The 25,867-nt window shown below is 35.5% G+C and overlaps 1 protein-coding gene and 1 long non-coding RNA gene across 2 annotated transcripts; one reads left to right on the forward strand and one right to left on the reverse strand.

Annotated features, from left to right (window-relative positions):
• The first annotated feature begins 250 nt into the window (after positions 1 to 250).
• Positions 251 to 6,226, forward strand: LOC110886560 (heat shock 70 kDa protein 15). The gene is made up of 10 exons (XM_022134370.2): positions 251 to 404; positions 1,476 to 2,693; positions 2,777 to 3,004; positions 3,101 to 3,196; positions 3,302 to 3,487; positions 4,043 to 4,237; positions 4,634 to 4,780; positions 4,861 to 5,010; positions 5,538 to 5,668; positions 5,747 to 6,226. Exons 2-10 carry the CDS (start codon positions 1,524 to 1,526, stop codon positions 5,955 to 5,957), a joined length of 2,514 nt encoding a protein of 837 aa, XP_021990062.1. The 5' UTR covers positions 251 to 404; positions 1,476 to 1,523; the 3' UTR covers positions 5,958 to 6,226.
• A 14,633-nt stretch (positions 6,227 to 20,859) lies between these two features.
• LOC118483224 lies at positions 20,860 to 21,563 on the reverse strand. Its single transcript, XR_004869925.1, has 2 exons — positions 21,124 to 21,563; positions 20,860 to 20,997 (listed from the first exon to the last, which is right to left on the reverse strand). It is a non-coding gene; the product is annotated as an uncharacterized LOC118483224 (long non-coding RNA).
• Between the last annotated feature and the right edge of the window lie 4,304 nt (positions 21,564 to 25,867).

Consider the following 25,867-nt stretch of genomic DNA (forward strand, 5'->3'; position numbering starts at 1 on the left):
AACCGGACCAGTTAAAAAGTGACTGGTTAAAGTAATAATCGGTTAAAGTCAAAAGTCAAATTAACCGTTATAACTGATTCACCGGACCAATTATTAAAACTAACCCGTTTGTCCACCTCTACTTATAGATGCATCCACTTTTCAATTAATTTAGATCAAATTCAATGAGCTGGATGGGCCGGCCCCGGATGTTTGATTTATTGGGCCATCGTAGGTAAAAACATTGGGCCATTTCACAAAAGATAATTCTAGAAGGTTATCTCTGGACGAATCTAGCTTCTTTCTCATAATTCTAAAAGTTCTCCATAAACCCCTCTTTCTCCGTTTACCAGTCCACTTCACGCCTTTACCAAAGTGTTGGAACATACCAGAACCTCTTTTTCTCTCAACGTCGTCGTCACAAGGTACGATCTGTACAATTTGCCAGATCTGATTTCGTATATGCCTAATTTGTTAGCATCATATTTGTAGATTTCATCGATCTAAGTCTGTTGTATCATTAGCAACTTATTTGTGATTTTGAGCTTTGAAGAATTTAGATATAGTATAGATTTAGCAGGTTTTGGTGGTTTGAGTGTTGTTGCGAACAGAGATCTATGTTTGTTTTTCAGTTTTTGAAGGTTGCTACGCCTGTAGAGCTAATTGGATCAATGTATTTGCTAGAGGATTGCTTGATTTGTTGTTTAACATATGTTATTTTAAAGGAATTTGATCTTCATTATTGAAGCACAACAGAACTTACAGTTATTTTTTTTTTATTTTTTATTTTTTTAATATTTGTAATTTTAGCTTCATTCTGCGAGTTAATTTGTAAAACGTTGAACCGTTTGTATTACATGCTATTTTTAGCTGTAACCGGCTTAGAAGAAAGGTCAAGGTTGAATGTTATCGTTTAATAATTCGTAATGTAGAGGCTTGTTACTTCGATCGATACCAAAAATAAATTGTGTACTATGCATTATTAATTGCTTGATTAGTGGAAGTGCGAATTTCGTTACATGTGTTTGCATATGCTATGTAGATGACTAATGGCACATTATGACAAGTTTGAATAGCTTGCTTATACACAGGACCTAGGTTCATATGACTTTTACTTATTTTATGCTATGTAGTTAATACTGGTGATATCATCGGCGATGTTGACCAATATTTTACCAATATTTGACCGATATATCACCGATTTTCCTGATATCAGTACCTTTCTTCTTAGTTCTACCATTTGTCTTTCTTCTTATTGCTGTTGTTAGTGTTTTAAGTCTTAATCAGTTCTTACATGCTACAATTGTTAGTGTTTTGCAGGTTGTAAAAGGTTAATTTGTTAATGGTAGGAGAATATTCTAAATTGTTGGTGTTAAATTGCTATATTTATGAATTCTGCATGATATTAAAATTACCGATATCCCACCGCGATAACCTATATCTCAAATATCCGATTTTTTTTACCGCATTAACTACATAGATTTTATATGTTTCAGGTTGATTAGGTTGATTTTTGCGTAAACAAGGTACACTACTAAGCAAAGATGAGTGTGGTAGGATTCGATCTTGGTAACGAGAGTTGTGTTGTGGCAGTCGCCAGACAAAGGGGAATCGACGTTGTTCTTAATGACGAGTCAAAGCGTGAGACCCCGGCTATTGTATGTTTCGGTGAGAAACAGCGGTTCCTTGGAACAGCTGGTGCTGCAACCAGCATGATGAACCCGAAGAATACTATCTCCCAGATCAAGCGGTTGATCGGCCGGCCTTTCTCTGATCCTGAGTTGCAACAGGATCTTAAGGCATTGCCGTTTTCTGTTACTGAGGGACCCGATGGTTTCCCATTGATCCATGCTCGGTACCTTGGGGAAACGAAAACGTTTACTCCAACACAGGTTATGGGTATGGTTTTCTCAAACATGAAGACAATAGCAGAAAAGAATCTAAATGCAGCGGTTGTGGATTGCTGCATTGGGATACCTGTTTATTTCACTGATCTTCAAAGAAGGGCTGTCATGGATGCAGCTACTATAGCTGGATTGCATCCTTTACGGTTAATGCATGAAACAACCGCAACTGCTTTAGCGTATGGAATATACAAGACCGACTTGCCTGAGAACGAGCAGCTAAATGTAGCCTTTGTCGACATTGGGCATGCTAGCATGCAGGTCTGCATAGCAGGCTTCAAGAAAGGCCAATTGAAGATATTGGCTCATTCGTTCGATCGCTGTCTCGGTGGGAGGGATTTTGATGAGGTTTTGTTCCAATACTTTGCTGAAAAATTCAAGACAGAGTACAAAATTGACGTGTTTACAAACGCAAGGGCTTGCCTCAGGCTTCGTGCTGCATGTGAAAAGCTGAAGAAGGTACTTAGTGCAAATCCAGAGGCACCGATGAACATAGAATGCTTGTTGGATGACAAAGATGTTAGAGGTTTTATAAAACGAGACGAGTTTGAACAAATTAGCACCTCGATATTGGAACGTGTAAAGAAGCCTCTAGAGAAGGCTCTTTTGGAGGCTCAACTCACAGTTGATAATATATATGCTGTGGAGGTTGTTGGTTCAGGCTCTAGGGTTCCAGCTGTAATCAAGATTCTGACAGAATTCTTCGGGAAAGAGCCAAGGCGTACCATGAATGCAAGTGAGTGTGTTGCTAAAGGCTGTGCCTTGGAATGCGCCATTCTTAGTCCCACCTTCAAAGTTAGAGAGTTCCAGGTATAATCCGCTTTTCTTTTTATGCATATCAGTTGTGTCTGTATATATAAAGGACCTAATTTGGATTGTGTTTTGTTTTGAAGGTCCAAGAAAGCTTTCCTTTCTCAATTGCTTTAACATGGAAAGGATCTGCTCAAGATTCCCAGAATGGAAATGTGGAGAATCAACAAAGCACTATCGTTTTTCCAAAGGGAAACCAAATTCCCAGCGTGAAAGCTTTGACTTTCTACAGGACTGGCACATTTTCAGTTGACCTACAATACGCAGATGTCAGTGAATTGCAGGCACCGCCAAAAATTAGTACTTACACGGTACAATAAGCTGCTTTAAGACTCAAATTTTTACGAGTTTTTTTTTTCCAATATTTTTCATTGCCAATTTTTTTTTGTGGATGGTAATTTGCACAGATTGGTCCATTCCAAACAACAAAAGGTAACAGTGCAAAGATCAAGGTAAAAGCGCGTTTGAATTTGCATGGAATTGTCTCCGTGGAATCTGCACAGGTGGGTTTTATACTTTGATGGAGTTTTAGCCGATTAAGTTTTTGGTTTTCTTGTTCATTTGTGCTTAAATCATGACAAACATTTCTTTGACTTCCTTCACTGTAGCTTATTGAAGAAGAAGAAATTGATGTTCCGGTGACAAAAGAACCAACAAAGATGGAAGTGGATAATACTCCAGCTGATGCGGCTACAAACACCGAAACTGATGTCAACATGCAGGATGCCTCAGGGGCTGAGAACGGCGTTCCGGCTACAGGAGATAATCCTGTTCAGATGGAGACCGATGTAAAGGTTAGTGAAATACATGCTATATATATCACTGCATATAAAATTGTGGTTGCAAAAAGTTCCTTATGGTTGTGGGCTCTGTTGAAGTTATTAAATATTGGACTAGTGGTTATTGTAGATTTGCTGTTAGAATTAGGTTACTGATTAGCTATGCAGTTAATGCGGTAAAATATCGGATATCGGTCAAGGACCGATATTTGAAATATAGGTTATCTCGGTGAGATATCGGTGGGATATTGGTAACTTTAATATAATGCAGAATTTATATATATAGCAATTTAACACCAATAATTCAGTGATATATCAGTGATATATCGGTCAAATATCGGTGATATATCGGTTATATCGGTCAAATATCGGCGATATATCGGTTATATCGGTCAATATCGCCGATAATATCGGTACCGGTATTTTGACCGATATTTGACACCGATATTTTACTAAGGGACCGATATGACCGATATAACCAATATATCACCGATATTAACTGCATAGCTGATTAGGTATCTTGGTTTATCAGAATGTAAAACAGTTATGTTTTGGTACTTTGGCGTGCAGGTTGAAGCTCCAAAGAAGAAAGTCAAAAAGTCAAACATAACCGTTTCAGAGATGGTTTACGGGGCAATGCTAGCTGCTGACGTGCAGAAAGCAGTAGAAAAGGAGTTTGAAATGGCGTTGCAAGACCGTGTAATGGAAGAAACAAAGGACAAAAAGAATGCTGTGGAAGCCTATGTTTATGACATGAGGAACAAGGTATTTTAATATTTTATTACTCACTTAATTTATATTAAGAGTTAATTACTGTTTTCGTCCCTGTGGTTTGTCAAAAATCACTATTTCAGTCCATTAGTTTAAAAATTGCGATTTCAGTCCCTGTGGTTTCACTTTCGTAACCATTTCAGTCCCTGTGGTTTCACTTTCGTAACAATTTCAATCCATATTCTGTTAGGTACAACGTCTGAAATGGTTACGAGGCGGACTGAAATGGTTACGAAAGTGAAACCACAGGGACTGAAATCGTAATTTTTAAACTAATGGACTGAAATAGTGATTTTTGACAAACCACAGGGACGAAAACAGTAATTAACTCTTATATTAATAAGTATGTACTTATGGAAATACTGACTCACAATCTTCATTCTTTTCAAGCTTCATGATAAGCTGCACGAGTTTGTTACGGATTCAGATAGAGAAGCATTAATAGCTAAGCTTCAAGAAACAGAAGATTGGTTGTATGAAGACGGGGAAGACGAAACTAAAGGCGTATATATCGCCAAACTTGACGAGCTCAAAAAGGTTTACTTTCCACACTTCATCTTTCGCTTATAATATTTTACTTCTAACTCTGCATCTGACACCTGGCAAAACAAATTCAGCAAGGTGACCCCATAGAACAACGGTACAAGGAACACTCAGAAAGAGGATCCAATGTTGACCAATTGGTTAATTTTGTCAATTGGTACAAACAAGCTGCAGCATCTAGTGATCCCAAGTATGAGCACATCGACATGAGTGACAAACAGAAGGTAAATACTGTAAAGAGTAAAATGCCATTTTCGTCCCTGTGGTTTGGCCAGTTTTGCGACTTTCGTCCAAAGGTTGGTTTTTTAGCATTTGGATCCAAAAGGTTTGAAATCTTGTCATTTTCATCCGGCTCGTTAAACTCCATCCATTTTCTCCGTTAAGTCATGGGTATTTCCGTCTTTTTTGTTAACTTGAGGGGCAATTCGGTTTTTTTCACTATATGTACAAGCATTTAGCATAATGTAACATAAAGTGAAAAAGACCGAATTGCCCTTTAAGTTAACAAACAAGATGAACATACCCTTGATATAACGGAGAAAATGGATGTAGTTAAACAGCCCAGATGAAAATGGCAAGGTTTCAAACCTTTTGGATCTAGATGTGAAAAAACAAACCTTTGGACGGAAGTCGCAAAACTGGACAAACCTCAGGGACGAAAATGGCATTACACTCTACTGCAAATATTTAATCTTTTATGTGGAATTGGCATGATTCATCTTCTCGGTTATAACTCGCTACCATTTCTCAGGTCTTGAATGAGTGTTCGGAAGTTGAAAATTGGTTAAGGGAGAAAAAGCAAATTCAAGACTCACTTCCGAAGCATGCTGATCCCGTTCTTCTATCATCTGATATAAGAAAAAAATCAGAGACACTCGACAGGTATATTCTCGTTGGTGTTGATGTTTCTTTGAAGGAGAATACTAACCTAAGACTCTGGTTTTATGTTTGTGTTTACAGGCTCTGCAGGCCGATAATGACGAAACCGAAGCCGGCCCCACCAAAGGCGGCCGCACCTGAGACACCATCCTCACCTGCACCGGCTCAGGCAGGTGAGCAGCAGCCTTCTCAAGAGGCGGGGAATGGCACGAACCCCGACACCAATAACAATGTCGAGAATTCAGATTCAACGTCAGCTATGGAAACGGAGAAGCCTGAGGCTGCTGAATAAGGCCAGTGCTATTTTTATTTTTGTTTCTTTTTATATCTTGTGTGTCGTTATGCAGGAGAAGGTACTTTATTCTATTTGTATACTCGTCACGAATATAGATTTTGGTGGGCGAAAAGGGGAAGTCTTGTTAGATTTTGTTAAAAATGAGTAGACAGTTTCCCTTTGCCTTTGAGATTTAAAAGTCTGTTATTGTACTTGAAGGTGTTCTTGTATACGTTTGCGACTTATTTATTGGATTATGTAGAGATGCTGCATTTCATGCATAATTTCACAACTGTGTTGCATGTAGATTGCAATGATTGGTCGGGTGGGTCTTTCGGTTAAGCTTGGCAAATTGAGTTGGGCTGAAACTAGTTTGGGTCAAAATGGGCTCGGGATTTGAATGTCTCAAGTTGAAATGGGTTAGGAAAAAGAGTTGTTCAAATAAATTCACACTAAATATTCTTACATCTTGGGATGAAACGAGATTTAAAGAATGCAAAGGTGGTGGCGGTTGTGATAACGGAGATGGAGATGGTGGTAGGTGGTGATGGTAGCAGTGATTGCGTTGACGGTGGTGGCAGCTACAACCATTGTGTAGTCGGTGTGTTCGTTTGTTTGGACCAGTTATAAGTTAGCAAATTGACCTGAAGATCAAAATGTCTCGTGCAGTTTTTTCTTACCCAAATCATCAATTATTTACTTGGTGAGTCATAATTGTACATATTTACTTTGATTTGATCTTTGCTCTAGATTTGCCTCTCGTAACCATGGGTCAAGAGTGTGAGCTCATGTATTTTGACGTCAAAATCCAACTTTAGACTAAATCATCTTCGAGTGATGATTACAAAATATTCTGTAGGATGGCACAATAAGGATCGTCTAAAAATAAATAAAAAAATTTGTGTCCGGTGACGCGTAATTAATCAATCTAGGCTTGCTTTTTCATATGAAATTTTATACACCAATAACTGCCAGTTATTTCTAACACAATCATATAGAACTAGAGTATTTCTCCGCGCGTTGCGGCGGTACATTACCGCGAGCATTCAGTCGATATTGGTTCGATTTGTTATACTACATGTAAGATACATGCACTCGGTATAGAAATCAACGTTTGTTTCACATCGACCAAAAACAATAAAAACGAACGCGGATACCGCACCGATAATCGAATGATATCGATCGGTTTATATCGTTACAGTACTGGTACCAATATTCACTTATTGGCCATGTTCCTCATGAGGACCCAAAGCTCACCGCTAGGGGCACAGCCGAGCCGACCAGGCCAAACACTGATCGGCATGCACATCACACACGACTTTGCTTGTGTCGGTCTTCCCTTTCACGACTGCAACGACTACTTTTTTTCCCAACGCCCTCCCGGACGAGTTACCCGAGGAGTAGCTGGCCGCGGCAAGTGGTGATGCTTATGACGATGATGATAGCGCCGAGCCAAGCGACGCTCATCTAGACCAAGAGCTTACACCACCGCCACCGTAAAGGGTGCCTCAGTACTCCCAGCACATCTTGTACGACAAGCTACCATCGGCTGTCACGCTTGCGGGCGATCACGCCCGTACTGAGGCCCTTATGATGCGGGCGATCCAAGGCGACATCCAGGCGTGTATCGAGCGTGGTCAGACCCCCTTATCGATGCCGACGTTGTCGCCTCGACCTGGACATGATCCACAGCCGCTTGGCACCTTTCAGGATCCGAGGCCGTCATGGACCACTCAGGATCCGGATCCGACGGTTTAGGATAGGTTGTACTTTTTTTGTATTTTGACTGTTTACGTATTTTCGATTATGTCATGTATATACAAACTTATTATATAGCTAAATTTACAGTTTTAGTTTATTTATATTTGTGATTGTTTATTTACAATGTTTAGATTGGTTGTTTGGTTATATATAATGTATAATATGATATGACACATCATGATACGATACAAAATACAACTGCGATACGTCACGATAAAATATAATACAAAATACAGATACGATACAATACAATACAATACAAGTACGATATGATATAATACGATACGTCACGATACGATCAATACGATACAATATCATACCATAAGTCACGATAAAAATATAATACTAATTATAAAACACATATAACCACAAACAAACATCAACAACCACACCCAAAACACCAAACTTTAAACTTAAAAAAAAACTTGGTCGTAATACGGATCGTATAGCCCTATTCGATCCATATAAGTCCTGCCGCCAGACAAAGACACACCCTGTCAGTTTGTGATGTCTAAAAGTTAACCCTATACAGATCGTATAGAGCTATACATACGATCCGTATTGAAAAAGTAAAGTGTGGGGATAGATCTCCCGGTGTGCCAATAGACGTTCCTTTATAAAAAATATTCCCCTTAGCTTAATACTTAAAATCTTTGCTTTAATCAGACTCTTACCTTTATGGCTTTATCCGGTATTTAAGTATTTAATGTGAAGAACGATAAACACACATCCCATATCCTACTTATAAATTCACATCATTGCACATCATGGGGTGGGCGTGGACCATCAACTTCATCGAATGGGATACACCTTAATGTTACTAGACTACAAACCCTTTAGTAATTAACACTATTGATCAAGCATGATCGATAATTGATGAATGTTTTTTAAAGCTTTTGCGTTTGATGGAGTATTCAAGGGAGCATCATCATAGTTCTCATATTATATACACACACACGTCTTTGCATATTGTATTTCTAAATTAAAAAAATATTATTAATTTTGTAAAAAAAAAAAATAATAGTTACACTTTCTAACAAAAACTATAAATCTTGTTTAGATATTTTACAAAGTCTATACAAGTTCCCTTGTTTTGTGAACTCTTAAAAAATTAACAAATTTTATAAATTTTTAGAAATCATATATACACACTTTTTTATAATAAGCATCCCTTATACATACTCTACTAGAAAAGACACTCCAAAAATGAAAATACGGAAAGAAAATAAAATTTTGAAAATACGGAAAGAAGATAAAAATTTGGAATTGTTTCTTCGGTTATGACCGTCCACACGGATGCCATACCCACAGATGTGACTACACAACACGACGTTCATGGGTCTCTCGTCGAGTAACTACCCAGGGCCGTACCTAGAGGCTTCTAAATTTAGGCAACAAACTAGTGTCTCCAAAAAATAGGGCCTCCAAATATTTTAAAAATCTTTATATAGCATGTGTATTATGTATTAGGCTCAAATAATAACTCATTTTTAAATAAAAGAGTCCAATTCCAACTCCAACCACTATGCAATTCGTATTTAATTTAGGCCGCCATCGTTATTCTCACTTACCGTAACGTCGTACATGCTCATTTTGCTCAATGGTGTCGCCGACTGGGGAAAGGTTAGACGTGAAGAAATTAGGGGAAATTAATGGTGTCACAAGGATAATCCAGGTTGGTTAATGATTACTTTTTTGTAGTAATCTCTATATAATGCGATTCACTTAATCATTGTTCTCCCTAAATTCCTAATTGATACTTTGAATCTTTGAATTTTGATGTTGTGCTTGCGACTGATACTTAGAAGGAAGAGAGCAGAATCGATGATTTCTTTATACCCATTCAAAGGGCCCCACCTTTGAAGTTTGCTTAGGGTCTCCAAAACGTTAGAACGGCCCTGTAACTACCTGTGTGTTGTTCGCCGCAGTCGGTAGGATCCCACTACGGGTGTTCTTGGGCAGATCGGATTGACTTTACTATTGATTGTTTATTTCTTGACAGGTCATTTCTTTTTACTATACCCTCTACCCTGTTCAGTATTCACTTAACTACTTGACTATTAAATACAGTGGCGGAACTAGAAGAAATATTCAGGGGTATCCCAAATTTTTTTACGATACATTTATAGAACATAATTTTTTTTACCTGTATTACGGGGCGGGGCCGATCTTGAAAATTCAAGTGCCCTCGGTGAGCCAAAAAAAGGCTCTTAGGCCTTACCGAATTAAATTTTATAAACTAGTTTTTTTTTTAAGTTATTAGTATTTAGGTTAACGAATCAATATTGAGCATATCACATTTGGGCTAGGCTTTATGAATTAATATTGGCAATAAGTTTTTAGATATTAGATTGGGCTAGGTTTATTTTTAATTTTTAGATCGAAATTAAACAATTCAAGAACTCAAGAAGAAAAGAAATAAAGAATACTCACAACTCACAATCACAATTAGCACAACAATCTAATACACTATTGGGTTATTATTTGGTTATTTAGGCTAATTACTATTGGGCTATCATTTGTTTTTTTGGGCTAATATAATCAGTATTATTTGGGCTTGATTTCAGTTTGTAAATTTTTTTTTCAGGGTTGTCCTAGTATTTGTTGAGGGGTGTCCTTAGTATAAAAATCGAAAAAAAAAATAAAATTTTACACTACCGGAAAAAAGTTGAGCCGTAGCCCGTGCTACGCCCCAACCTACATTAGTTCCGCCCCTGATTAAATAATTGATATGCATAAAAAATTTACTTGTAAAATGTATCAATATAAATAAGTACTATTATTTTCAGCCGACTGCATGTTTCTGCTAAAACCTTTGAGTATTTAATGTTTGAATTTGGATTAGAATCTTAATCATGTTCACAAATGCTCAGTATCCTATGAACTTTGGACTAGCATGCTTATATAATACTCTCTCAACATATTATTCAATAACTAAATATACATATATTGGATTGGGTCTAATTGGAAAACTCATTGAAGTTAAGGTATTAATCATTTAATATGGTGTTGTTCCTCTTGAGATCAAGAGTTTGAGCCCCATCAAAGACAAATTTATAGGGTGTTTGGGATTACGTTTTGAAGTGATTATTTGATTATTGCGTTTGTAAAACATAAATAATCTAAAAAAGTGTTTGAATGAAAAAGTGATTATCTGCCTCCAAAATGCAGTTTTGTAGAAGGGTGTACATACATGCTTTTTTAAAACGCAGTTTTGAAAACGCAAAATCTATTTTAAAAACGCAACACCAAACACCCCCTTAATATAATTTAAGCCATTCAAAAAAAAAAAAAAACCTAATATGTGTGTGTATATATATTATAAGTAATTACTTAAAACTTTCATTTATACTTACATAATTAATAAGGTTTTACTCCATACATTTTAACCATGGTTGTAAAACAAGGTCTCCAAGGCCGAGTGCTCCCCGAGTAGTCGCTACAAGGTAGGCTACTGAGGCGACTTTCTTCAACTCCGCCTAATTACTTGGAATCGATCAAACGCGGTCAACCTCTGCCAGAATCGAATCTAGTAGGTCAACTAGGGCCGAGTTTGGCTTAAAAAATAAAACATAATTTCTAGGTCTATCACATTAAAGAATGGATATCATTTTCACGTATTTTTTATAAATATTAGTAAATTTATGTTATTTGACATATATTTATTTTCTGAAAACTAATTTCTTTATAATTTAACATGTCCGAGTACTCCCTGAGTAGTCTCTGCCTAAGCCGAGTACTCTTAACTCCCCGGTCGACCGACTAGGGAGCGCCTAGAGACTTTTGCAACCATGATTTTAACTACACATAAGATTAAATGCTAATAATATTTACATTATTTTATTTTGATATTACTACAAATCAATTACAACTAACTATTATGGACACGTTTTGTAAAACATATAAATTTTTTTTTGAAGAATAACTTTCATTAAAACCACTAAACCAAGACAAGCTATCACCAAGGCGGAAATAGCAAGCCGAAAACCACAAAAAAACAAACGTTCACAGTTACATTACATCAAAATTACACCATCTATCCCAATCCACCACTCCTTGTTTGAACCTAAGCTTGTACCATAGAAATCCCAAGATCTTGATATCAGCAATGATGTCCACCACATTTGGCTCCTTACGCGAGAAAACCTTGTTGTTCCTAGCCCTCCACAAGCGCCAACACGCAATTATAATCACCCTGTGAAGCACCATTTTCTTATTCCCCGACACGCCGCTTAACTCGTGCATATCCACCAAATCTTTAACATGAAAAGCAAAAATATCTCGGATTTGACACCATCTAGAAATCCCATGCCACACTCCCGCTGAAATACCACAACCTGTATTATATTTAGAAAAAAGAATCTAAAATTTACATTGTCTGTCTTATATTTAGAAAATTTAGAACCTTTAATAGTTTTCCATTATTGTAAAACAATTCATAATTAGTTAGGAAATAAGTTTAATTAGTATTTAGGACTCGCGCTTTGTGGCGAGACCGTTAAACCGACCAAAAAATAGACGTAAAAATGTTGAACCACGCACTTTAGTTTCGTTGTGTTAACTTGCAAAGTTAAACAAAAACGTAAAACGTATAAAAGAATAACCAAGTCGACATAGAACCCATGCATTGTGATATGAAAAGTACAGAGAAGCAAAGCTGAAAGTAGAAAAATATTCAGGTTAGAAATGAAAAAGAATTTTTGACAAATTTGTAAAATATGAAAAGTTTGAGGTTAACAGTAAAAAAAAGTTAAATAAAAAAATAAAAAAAGTCAAGAAAACATGAATAGTAAACATGTAAGTGCGAGAAAAGTTGTTAAATTATAGGTAGGTGATAATCGGTATTTTAAATATACTCAAAATTAACACTCATGATAATTACGAATCACTTTAATAATCAGTTACAAGGGTTGGGATATAATAGGAAGTTTTTTTGGCTAGGAACGTTAGTAAGTAATCTTGACCATCAATTGATTTAATCAAGGGCTAAGATTAAATGAGTGAAATTGAAGAGAATAAAAGAGGTGTGTGGATTAGTGTAAGGGCATTATAGTCAATCCAGAACAATAGTTTCTCTCCTCCAATTCCCCTTCATTTTTGAAACGTTAATAACTTTTTCATACGATATTATTTTTTTATAAAAATTGTACCAAAAAACGAGCGTTTTTTATCTTTAAAACGAGTATACTATTGCTATATTTTTGAAGTTTTTTTGAAAACTTAGTTGCGTAAAACGTAATGGAAAAAACCCAGTTGCGTAAAACGCAATGGAAAAAAAACATAAAATTGACTTTTTTCTAAAACGCAATGCACAAAAAAACACAAAGAAATGTCTTATTTCTAAAACGCAATGGCTAGAAAACACAAAGAAAATGTCTTATTTCTAAAACGCAATAGCCTAAAAACACAAAAGAAAGTATACTTTCTAAAACGTAATGGACTGAAAACACATAAAGTGTGTTTTACCTAAAACGCAATGCACAAAAACACAAAGAAATGTCTTATTTCTAAAACTCAATGGCTAGAAAACACTTAAAAATGTCTGTTTTCTAAAACGCAATGGCCTAAAAACACAAAAGAAAATGTACTTTCTAAAACGCAATGGCCAGAAAACACTTAAAAATGTCTTTTTTTTTTGTAAAACGCCATGGACTGAAAACACATAAAAATGTGTTTTACCTAAAACACAATGGACTAAAAACACTTCAAAAATATGTATTTCTAAAATGCAATGGCCAGAAAACACATAAAATGTCTTATTTCTTAAACGCAATGGCCTAAAAACACAAAAGAAAGTGTTTTCTCTAAAACGCAATGCACTATAACTAAAAACACTTAAAAAATGTGTTTTTTTCTAAAAACGCAATGGCCAGAAAGTGTTCTCTCTGTCTATGAAATGAGGCAGCTCGACCCCCGCCAAGGGGGCGTTGCCCCCTTGGAACCCCCGTAGAACGCAATGACTCAATTCAAAAACCCAGATCATAAAAATGCAATTTAAGAATTTCTTACATGGATCGAAGCCGATTTCTTCAACGATTGAAGAAATTTGAATGATAGAAACACTTATTAGCATCGAATCGAACGGATCGAGTGATTCGCTTCAAAATCACTGGAAAAAATGAGATATTGTATGAAGTTAAACTTGGTTTCTTCAAAAAAGGCTGAAGAACACGTTGATTGGGTGTTTGAATCATTGATTGGTGACGAAAACCGTACTATACTGTAGTGATTATTGAGATAGAAAGTGAAGAAAAGGTTGAAGATGTAGGATTTTGAAGTTACTGGAGGAGAAGAAAGAAGAAGATTGAATATGATTGACTAAAATACTCTTCCTCTTTATTTTAAGACAAAATTACACAAATTGTCCTTTAGTTATCAATCAAATTTCATCCTCTGTCCTTTGTCTTTAAAATGCACACTCCATGTCCTTTACGACTAAATTAAGCACACTCCATGTCCTTTAAGACTTAACCTCTGCCATGTGCCACTCATGTGAGAGGGCAAAAACGTCATTTTCAACTATTTATCTTCCCAAACTTCATTTATACAGACTGATTACCAATTTTTAACCAATTTCGCTACACTTTTCGCTGCACTTTCGCTGCACTTTTCGCTGCACTTTCGCTGCACTTTCGCTGCACTTTTCGCTGCACTTTCGCTGCACTTTCGCTGCACTTTTCGCTGCACTTTTCGCTGCACTTTCGCTGCACTTTTCGCTGCATTTTCGCTGCACTTTCGCTGCACTTTTCGCTGCACTTTCGCTGCACTTTTCGCTGCACTTTTCGCTGCACTTTCGCTGCACTTTGGCTGCACTTTCGCTGCACTTTTCGCTGCATTTTCGCTGCACTTTTCGCTGCACTTTGGCTGCACTTTTCGCTGCACTTTGGCTGCACTTTCGCTGCAAATATCTGATGCAGTATTGGCTTCACTTTGGCTGCAAATATCGGTTACATTAGACTCTTTAAGCATGCCGCAGAATCTGATACATCACTTTGGCTGCACTTTGGCTGCAAATTGCTATGATGATTACTTACATATACTGAAACACATATCGTAAATAGGAATATGTATAATATAATAGCATAAAATTGCTGAAACACATATCGTAAATAGGAATATGCAACCAGTTAATTAAGAAGCTAAAGTTATAATATAATAGCATAAAATTGCTGAAACACATATCGTAAAGAGGAATATGCAACCAGTTAATTAAGAAGCTAAAGTTATAATATAATAGCATAAAATTGCTGAAACACATATCGTAAATAGGAATATGCAACCAGTTAATTAAGAAGCTAAAGTTATAATATAATAGCATAAAATTGCTGAAACACATATCGTAAAGAGGAATATGCAACCAGTTAATTAAGAAGCTAAAGTTATAATATAACAGCATAAACTCATCACAGATAAATGGTTTAAACCAACCAAAAGACAGTTTTAAGCCATACATAGAAAAAGTTTTTAAACCGAAAGACATACTAAAAGACTACGGTAACATCCAAAACATGGTTTAAACCAACCAAAAGATAGTTTTAAGCCATACAAACTGCAGTAACATCCTAAGACTGTTCTTGTCCCTTGCAGGTCCTGCTATTATGCCTTGCTTTGCCACACTTGGAACAAGTCTTTATAGTCCCCCTCTTTGAAAGTCTTCCACCTTTTGTTGCCTCTTCCAACTCAATTGTTGACTTCTTTCTGGCCTTTTTGGGCCTACCAATAGGCTTGTGATACTTGGGTGCTGTCAGAATGGTTGGGATATTAGTCTTAGGCCACAATGTCCTGCCATTGATTGGATAAATCTTGAACCTATACACCTGCTTCCACCTCTCCATTGTGTAAACTGGATGAACATATGTCTCTGGCAGTTCTATTCCTCTACCACCATACATATTCTTGTTCCATATAGCAGCAACTACATGTTTACATGGCAACCCTGTGATCTCCCATTTTCTGCAAGTACAAGATCTCCTTTTCAAATCCACCACAACACCAAAACCAGTTGGGCCTTTAACCCGATAATGGTCTTCTCCATTCCAGATGACTGAACACCTACTTGCTTGATGTTTTATCTCTTCAAACTTTTTGTTACCATACGGTGTTAACAATCCATCACAACCATCTTGAACTCTAAGTACATTCTACTATCTAATTTATCATTATCTAACACATCTTCATCATGGTTTTCCACAACTACATTGTTATTGTCCTCAACTCCCTGATCAATGTTAAGCCTAAAATCTCTAATGTCTACCTCTACATCATCCTTCCCTGTATCATCACCTACAAAGTCACTATCACTTTCATCTTCATCATTCATTTCATCTGAACTCTGAACTTCATCATGTATAACAGTTGACTCAACAAAGTTTTCATTGTCATTGTTGATCATGTTTGTTTTATGACCTAATAAAGGATCAAATTCATTCATGAAATCTGAAAAGAAATTTGTACCTTCTTGTGCTTCCCTCTCTTCTGCAGTAATACATCCCTCGAAATCCTTTTGTGACTCACCATAGTACTCATCAACTTCTTCTTGTTGAATGTTTGTACGAGTGTGACTCTCCATTTTCGTCCAGCTCTCAGAATGGTTGAACTAGGTTTTTGTGGAGTATTAATTGTGAAATTGGTAATCAGTGTATAAATGAAGTGTGGGAAAAGAAATGGTTGAAAATGACGTTTTTGCCCTCTCACATGAGTGGCACATGGCAGAGGTTAAGTCTTAAAGGACATAGAGTGTGCTTAATTTAGTCGTAAAGGACATGGAGTGTGCTGTCACACCCCAACCGATGGCGGAATCATCGGGGCGCGGCACTGAGCGAAACAGATTGTTCAGAAGTTTCCACAACAACTATCATACAATTCAGTTATATAACACGTCCCATACCGTGTCCCAAACAATAACCAGTTATCATAGAAAGCAACTAAACAATATGGGAACTGTTCCGACCACTCGGATACTTAATTATTACAGACCAAATGTAAATATTGTTTTAAGACCTCTAGACGACTACTGTGGATCTTACTGACTACAAGTGCCAGTGCAAGATCTACAGATAATTATGGCCCTGGAACAGGTACGTGGACACCGTCCTACGGACACAGACTCCTAGAAGTTTATTATGGTCTCGCTTCCCTAGCACGCTAGTAGCTTAAACACCTGTCACATACGTTAAAATAAAAGTCAATACATATAATGTAAAGGTGAGTACACAAGTTTGATATAGCATATAAAGTTCGGATAGTTTACGCATAACCAAGCACGTACACAAGGGCAAACGATGCACGTAAATTATCAACATGGGACCATCGATACCAACGACTTCGGGTTGACTGTCCGAGACAGTTCGCAATGCATGATTACCACCGTAATCCATGCAAGTAATTGTCCTTAGCAACCCCCGTGTGAACGGGTGCTGAGTCCAAACTATAGTACTATGTTGCTAAAGCAGGTAGATAGCACTCCACGTGTAAACATAATAAACAGCAATCATTTAGACAAGTAATACATGCAAATAGGTTAGCGTTCAAATAGTTGTATTGATTGTGATTTTGATAGTTTACGTATGTAACACCCAAAAGTGCTAAAAGCAAAAAGGGATCGAGTATACTCACAGTGATTGATTGTGGATTGAAGGGAGCACTGAGAATAGGTTAGCCTGAATAGTTCGATAACACAACGATGAGTAACGCGGAAAAAGTAAACAAAGGGAAACTGGATCGGATAGGCCAATCGATCGGACAGCAGTTCGATCGAGTGGGCTGTTCGATTGGTTTGAAAGTCCGTTCGAATATCCATTCGATCGGCTGGCTGGCTCGATCGGCTGGTTCCTTCAAGTGGATTGTTTCTTCCTTTGATGTGAAGGATGTGTTTGTGTATGATGGTTTGTACTACCTTTCAAGTTGGTCGATCGAACTGCTGTTCGACCGGTTACCCCAACCGATCGGTTAGCACTTTGCTGCTTTCAAGTATGTCACTCGATCGGTTGGTATGTTCGATCGGGTGACATTCCAATGCTTTGAAAAGTCTAAGTGTTTTTAAAGTATAGTATCTCATGATCCGAGCAGTAATGATTACAATCGAATGGCGTAGCCGATCGAACAGTACCTCGTCAATACTACACTTTGTGAGTTGGTGAGTCTAAGTGCTGGTCGATCGGTTAGCCTAGTCGATCGGCTGGCATAGTCGTTCGGTTGGGCTGTTCGATCGAACAGCCTAGCCGTTCGGCCAGCTTCTCGATTTGGTTAACTTATCACCTAACACTTGGTTATTCCCGTTGTTTGTTGGTGTTTTAGAGATATTTTGACTACGAGTTGAATCACAAAACTGAAGTCCCTATTTAGCCTACTGACTTGAGCAGGAATCACCCAGACTCGGTCAGAGACGGTTTGGAACCCAAGTTTAAGTTTAACCCGGAATCGGTATATCTCTTGGTAGAACTCGAATCTTGAACCATGTGTTTGTTTAGGTTGATTTGTAAATCGGTTCAAGTCTCGTTTTCACCTTCTTGAGTGTAAAAGAGTTGAAAGATAGATGAAAACCCATCTTCCAATCCTTTTCCACCGTGAAATGTTAAGATCTATGGAAGATTTTAGGTTATTGATGTAGAAATCGGTCAGATCTAGCTTATTCATGGTTGAATGAAGTCAAGAACATGAAGTTCTTGATGAACACCAAGAACACCATGATGACATCACTCAAGAACACCTAGATCTTGGTGATTTCATGGATGAAAATCGGATTTTGAAAGATAGAAAGATGGAGAATCGATTAATGAACAAAAACGTACAGAGATTGGAGTGAAATACTTACCGGTTTGAGAGAAATCTTGGATTTAGTGAGAAAAAGTGGCTGGTCGGTCAGAGCTTTTCCAAAAGTGGAAAGCTTGACAAGGACAGCCCTATTTATAGGCTTCCAAAAGAGGAAAGGTCAGCTGATCGAGCAGCATTCCTGATCGAGCAGCTGTCCGATCGAACAGTCCTGTTCGATCGGCTAGCCTGTTCGATCAGGTTGCCCTGTTCGATCGGCTAGCCTGTTCGATCAGGTTGCCCTGTTCGAACGGCTTGCCTGATTTTGAGTGTTTCGCGACGATTTTCGATATTTCGAGTTCGATGAACGATAATTTGAGAATGATAGAATTCCTAATCAAATTACTTTTAGTCCTAACTACTATATCTAACATACAAGCATCCTTACAACTTGTTTCCAAAGTCGGTCTCGATTGAGTTTGATTCACCTTCGAGTCTTGATTGATTTGATTGATTCACCACACACTTTAACATAAAAGTAAACATGCACAAATAACACATAAGGCACACACACACACGTATAAAAAGTACTAAAATCCCCACACTTGAGTTTGATGATTGATTTGATTAGCTTGATTATTGATTGACTAGCTTTATTGCGTTGTTACTTCCTATCACACACAATCGGTCGTTGATTCACAGTTCGATTATCGGTCGATTTGGTTTAATTATACAACACTTACTCCAAATAATACGAAAATCAAAATGAAACTAAAATGAAATTAATCTTTATTAATCTTTAATTCCAATAACAGTCAACACTTGATCTTGACTTTGACTTTGGAAAACACGGGGTGTTACATGTGCATTTTAAAGACAAAGGACAAAGGATGAAATTTGATAGATAACTAAAGGACAATTTTTGTAATTTAGTCTTATTTTAAATTTTGCCACATGTCATAACCATATTGCTTTCTATCCAAAACAAACTTCCTATTTGATCATCTCCTATTTATCAATAAAAAGTTTATTTTGCCTAAGTATGATGAGAAGGAATCTTAGCTATTCATTTTTCAAATCAACGGTTAAGATGAAAGTGTAGGAGAAAGGAGAATTGAAGGGTATCTTGGGAAAATCCTATTTATGGATTTTCTCTATCCACATGCAAGGCACATGCATATTCTACCCCTATTTTTTAAACGTTCATAACTTTTTATACGACATTATTTTTTCATAAAAATTTCACCGTAAAATCGAGCGTGTTTTTATCTTTAATTCGAGTACCATATTGCTATATAAAATATGAAGACTAAAAACACCCACTAAAATGTGTTGTATTTCTATGTTGTATAACATTTTTTGTGCTGGATTTTTTTACTATATTTTTGTGCTAAATATTTTGTGCTGAATTTTTGTCTTAATTTTTTTTTCTCAACTTTTTGTGTTGGATTTTTTTGTACTGCATTTTTTTGCTGAATTTTTTCGTGTTATATTTTTTTGTACTAGATTTTTTTGTGCTATATTTTTTGTAATACATTTTTGTGCTATATTTTTTACTAGATTTTTTTCTACTAGATTTCTTTTGTTGTATTTTTAAAAAACAAAAGGGGTGCCACATGTCATTTTCACTTCTATTTATAATGACCAAAATGTCATTCATTTCTACTTATTAGGAGTGCCACGTGTCATCATCACAATCCTTCTTTGGCTACTTAGGCAAAATCGATGGATCCTTCCTCTTATACATATACTAGTTTTTTTTATATATACACACATATATAATTTCATCATTTGTGTTGTAATCATAAATATGTTTATACAGCTACATTAAATAAAAATGTTACACTTCTTTTCTAAACTAGGCATAAGCGCGTGTGTTTGGACTAATCGGTATGGTTAGGCTCATCCCCAAGGGGATGGGCCGTCACGTCATCGAGAGTGAGGATGGCCCTAAAGGGGATGGACCAAAGAGGTGGAGGATGGGGCCCCACACTATTTATAAAAACAATTAAAAAATATAATTGATTTGATTTTTTAGAGAGAGAAAGAAGAGAGAGAGAGAGAATGGTGGCCCGTCGTGCTCGTTGCTGGGGAGACGGAGAAGTCGGGACGCTCCAAAGGGGGGCGGTGTCGGGGTGCGTCGCCGGGCCAAAGCCGGCCCCCCATACCATTTAGTCTAACTAGTCAGTCTTGAAAAACTCAACAGACTCAACCCATTTCCGCAAGTACAATAATGCCAAGCATTATATTTTTTTACAAATTAATAACAAAAGATATAGAAATATAAATAATAAAATATACTCCCAATCAATGTTTAAAAATTTCGATTGCCTCAAAATCGATCCTAGATTGGTAGGATTAATCAATCAAATCACCAACTATATTCAAACCGTTACAAGTCTCCCAATAATTAAAGGAATATTATTTATTATTTCAAATTTTTTATTCTACCTATTTTATTATAATATTTTTACAAGAAAACTGATCTAGTACACACCATGAGCGCACGAAACATGTCACATGCCTTCACACATGTTCACTCACTTGCCTGAAATGATAAACCGATATCAACATCTTTCATAAACCATACGCTTACAAAACATGATTAAAACTAAACGATACATTTTAATTGCATAATTAATTTTGTTCAAAAAACAATCCATAAATTCTAAACCTTCCAATCTTTAAATCAATCATCTCTTGCGGTGAAACATTGCAGAATTAGGAGCAGCAAAACGGGCCGAAAACGACCTCGATAAATCATCCGAATCGTGCGACATTAACCCGTGATCAAAGTTTTGTGCATACTCACCAGCCTCATAGCGAAATCGCGTCGAATCTGAAAATCTGTAAATATTTTTCTTTGCTCTCTTAATTTTTCTTAACAAAATTCTCCAAATAATACGTGCTTTGGAAGTCGAAACGGTCATTGTTACGAGCTCGTCGTAGTCGGTGGGTCTTCGGCTCCAACAGCGGCTCAGGCTACCGGAGTTGTACCAGCTGACGGTGGTTTCCATTGTGGAAATGGGGTGAAGAAGTGGTATAAGAGGGATGTAGGGGACTAAGAAGAAGTAACAAACTTGTTTACTTTTGTGGTTTATGAGGAAAACATGTTGTGGGTCATGTGGCCTTTTATACGGAGTTGGTGTGGGTGAAGTTTATCGTTATATGTCGTTTTATGTATTGAATAAAAATATATATTACTTAAAAATAAAAATAACATTTAATACTTTAGATTGTGTTATGTTATAATCATGCTTTTCATAATTGAACCGGATTGGTGGGTTGGACTAGAAACCGGCTAGGCTGTATGGTGTGCTCTCAAACAGTGTGCTCTCGTTAGTTGGCCGGTCAATCACATTCCTCTTTCTTTAACGCTCGTTAACCTATTCAGAATCCCACCTTGGCGCCCTTGTTTAGTGGGGCGGTGTTTGAGCTTGTGGTAGGGGCGTCGGACCACACCGTACAGCCTAATGGTTGCGGTTGAGTTCATTTGAAGTGTCATTGAGTGTTGGAACGAAGTTCAATATTTTTATTTTCTGTTATTTAACATCTTATTTTTTGATTTATTTACTACTTAGCTTTTATACTTGTTTCTTTCAGACTTGATGTTTTGTAAACATTGAAAATCCATACGAGAAGACGAAATGACTTGATATATTAGTTTGAATTTTTTATATATTATCGCTTTAATATAGGTTGTTATTTGGTTTTTGAATTTTTGGTATAAAAATATCGGTTTTAATAAAACTTTAATGTAAGATTTTTTATTTTAGAGAACGTTTCTTATGCAAATTAACAAGGTGATCTAGTTTTCTATTTATAATATGAAGAAATTTTCTTGTCTAGAATAAACGGAAATAAAACTTTATATTACTTCTATATAAAAAACTAAATTACCTAAAAGCATGATTTGTTTCTTGTATGTGGGAACAATTTACCGTTAAGAAATAGAAAATAAATAAATAAAGTATAAAAAAGGTTAACTACAGATCTCAAATTAAATTACTTTTTCTTTGGTTAAAAAGGTGTAAACTACTAAAAGTTGATTATTTTTAAGACTAAAAGCTTAACGTGTGTTTTAAATACGAACTAGAATTACGACCCGCCGCAATGCGGCGGAGATTCTTTAGTTATAACTAAATCGATTTAGGATAAGTACGTTATGTTGAACCCGTCAAACGGGAAAAACGTAGATGATGTAAAAATGTTCACCCACACACGCACGTTGCGTCTTGTTAACTCGCAAAATTTAGAACGAAACGTAAAAACGCTAAACCAAAGACGCACGTTGCGATGTGTTAAGTCACAAAATTTACAACGAAGCATATAGCGAAAAATTTGCGGAAAATGAAAACTATAAAGGACCAAAGTTGAAAGTAAAAAAAGTTGTGAGGATAGATTGCAAAAGATAAAAAGTTTTGTGTTAAAAGTAAAAAAAAAAACAAATAGTTTTGGGTTAAAAGTAATTTATGAAATACTTTTGGGTGAAAAGTAAAAAAATCAATTTTTTTTAAAAACCTCCAAAGCCAAGGTTACAACAACCATATGTATAATCATTTTTTCTTTGAAAAAACCTCCAAAGTCAAGATTACAACACATAAGTAAAAAAAAAATCAAAGTGGTTAAATCGCAAAAGATGGAAACTTTTGAATTAGAAGTAAAAAATCAAATTAATCAAAGGGGTTAACTTACCAAAAATTAAAACTTTAAAGTTAAATTGTCAAAGATTAAAACTTTAGTGTTAAAAAGGAAACAAAGATTAAAAATTTTAAACTTAAATTGTCAAGTATTAAAACTTTAGGGTAAATTGTCAAAGATTAAAACTTTAGGGTTAAAAGAAAACAAAAATTAGAAATTTAAACTTAAATTGTCAAACATTAAAACTTTAGGGTTAAAAAGAAAATTTTTCCTTTTTTTTTGAAAAACTCCCAAAGCCTAACTTACAACACATATATGCATATATAACTTGCTTCTTTATAGTGTGTTTAATGAGTTTATTTCTTGAAAGATTAGAGACCCTGAATATTGTTTTAATATTAGTATAATTCAACATGTTTTGTAAAATTCAATAAGAAATAGTTCTTAATATGTAAATCTGTTTTATATTCAAAGAAACAAATTTAATGATAGTTAAATTAAAATATATATTTACAGATTAAACAGAAAATAACCACTTTGTGCAATTTTCCATTTTTTTTTGAAAAACTCCCAAAGCCTAACTTACAACACATATATGCATATATAACTTGCTTCTTTATAGTGTGTTTAATGAGTTTATTTCTTGAAAGATTAGAGACCCTGAATATTGTTTTAATATTAGTATAATTCAACATGTTTTGTAAAATTCAATAAGAAATAGTTCTTAATATGTAAATCTGTTTTATATTCAAAGAAACAAATTTAATGATAGTTAAATTAAAATATATATTTACAGATTAAACAGAAAATAACCACTTTGTGACAAGTCATGAGAACAATACGCAGTGTCTTATAGACAAGTTTGTCTATACAAGTACAAATACGTTTTATACTTGTATAGACAAACTGGTATAATATATAACAATATAAAATACTTATTCCAAGCTTAATAAGTCTAAATGATGCTTTAGTTTTTTTTTTTTTGATTAAAAAACACCTTGTGAACCTTGATTATACTTGCAAAGTTACATCAAAACAGAAGGTAGACGGCCAACAAGTTGCGTCGTCACCCCTTTCTGAATTGCAAACCTTAATCTACCAAAGACAAAACCCTCTCCCCTGAGGCTGAACAATTGCTGTGGATGACCTGTTGGACCCTGGTCAGAAATTGGATAGCCTCTGGCGCTAGGGAGCTAAATGTGTCAAAGGCAAAAGGGACAAAAACATGATGTTTTAGTTAAAATAGAACTTTTTAGACTAGTAGAGAAGTAATGTAAATTATTTTATTATCTGTAATTATTTATGTTTTGTTTGTAAATTTATTTGAAATTTAGTTTTTGTTTGTGTTAATAATAATGATAATTCTTAACAAGTAAAAGACAAAATGAAAAAACACAAAACAATTAAAAACTGAAAGGATAAGAAAGACAATAACAAAAATAATGTTAGACATGCTAAACCTAATTTAAATTATTTGATCAAAGAAATATATAATATAGACATGTTATATCGAAACTTAAAACAAAAATTAAAAGGTATATTAAATGTCATGATAGTAGCATTAGGAGAACGAAATAGAAATACTATTTGCCATGACATATTCAATAAGTGGAACATGGAATGAGTGTGGTTCTCTGGCAATTTATTATGTTTTATTTAATAACAATAATAATTAAGCGGCTTAGAATAAGAGTTTAATTAATACAAATAAAAAATATAATGTATGAGTCGTTAATTTTTCTTTTCTCGTATTGGCGGATCCATAAATTATTTGCTGCGGTGCGGATGATGGGTTTCTTTTTTAACGGTAAATTTCTTTTATTCCTTGTTGTCAGTGAGACTGAAACTCAAGACCTTCCCCTCTCCTAAAGTGTTTAAAGGTTTTGCTTTTGCCAATGGACCACCACCCATTGGTTTCGGATGAGAGGTTTAACCATATTTTTAAGGGGTGCGATAGAGTTTTTTATCAAAAAAATACACTAATTTTGTTTTCAAAGGGTGCGTCCGCCCAACCAACATAACACTTGGGTCCGCCCATTCAACCTTTTTATTTACATCAATTGCTTAGTAAATCTTATCATGTACTCATAGTCTCATCTAAAAACAACTTCTCTATCTTTCTAAATAGAGACATGGTTTACTTTTATCTTCGTATTTAACTCTATCTAGGCCTGACTTTTTGAACGGAGTTCTAGCTGATACGTTTGTTTATTTATTTTTTTATTCATGCTTTAAATCTTTATACCACCACTTTATTTTAGTTTTAAAAAAAATTGAGTTTGACTAAGATGGTAACTTTGAATTTGACATCCAAGTGGCTGTGCACATGACATATTCAGAACACAAATCTTATCACGTGATGACTACTACTCGATCTACATCTTTTTCAAAAGAAAGTCAAGTGTTCTACTGGTTTCCTGTAAAAAAGTCACAGTTATACAATTTAATATTTTTATCACATATTTAACTTTTACGTATAATAAAAGATAAGATAAAATGAAATGACAATACGTAAAATCAATTTTAAACTTTATATAATCGAAATCAATTTTAAACTATATTATCATCGATTGAAAAAATAATCAAGATTAAAGAATACATAGAGAAGTATTCCATTTTTTAAAGGAAAGGTATTAACGTTCACAATTCACATAACTACAGTAGAAACTCGATAAATTAATACTTGATTATTTAATAAACTCTCTAAGATAATATTTTTGCCGATCCCGACTCGGGGATAGGGTGCTAAATAATAATTCGCTAAAATTATAAGATAA

This window comes from Helianthus annuus, chromosome 10 (assembly GCF_002127325.2).
Source record: "Helianthus annuus cultivar XRQ/B chromosome 10, HanXRQr2.0-SUNRISE, whole genome shotgun sequence".
Taxonomy (NCBI): Eukaryota; Viridiplantae; Streptophyta; class Magnoliopsida; order Asterales; family Asteraceae; genus Helianthus; species Helianthus annuus.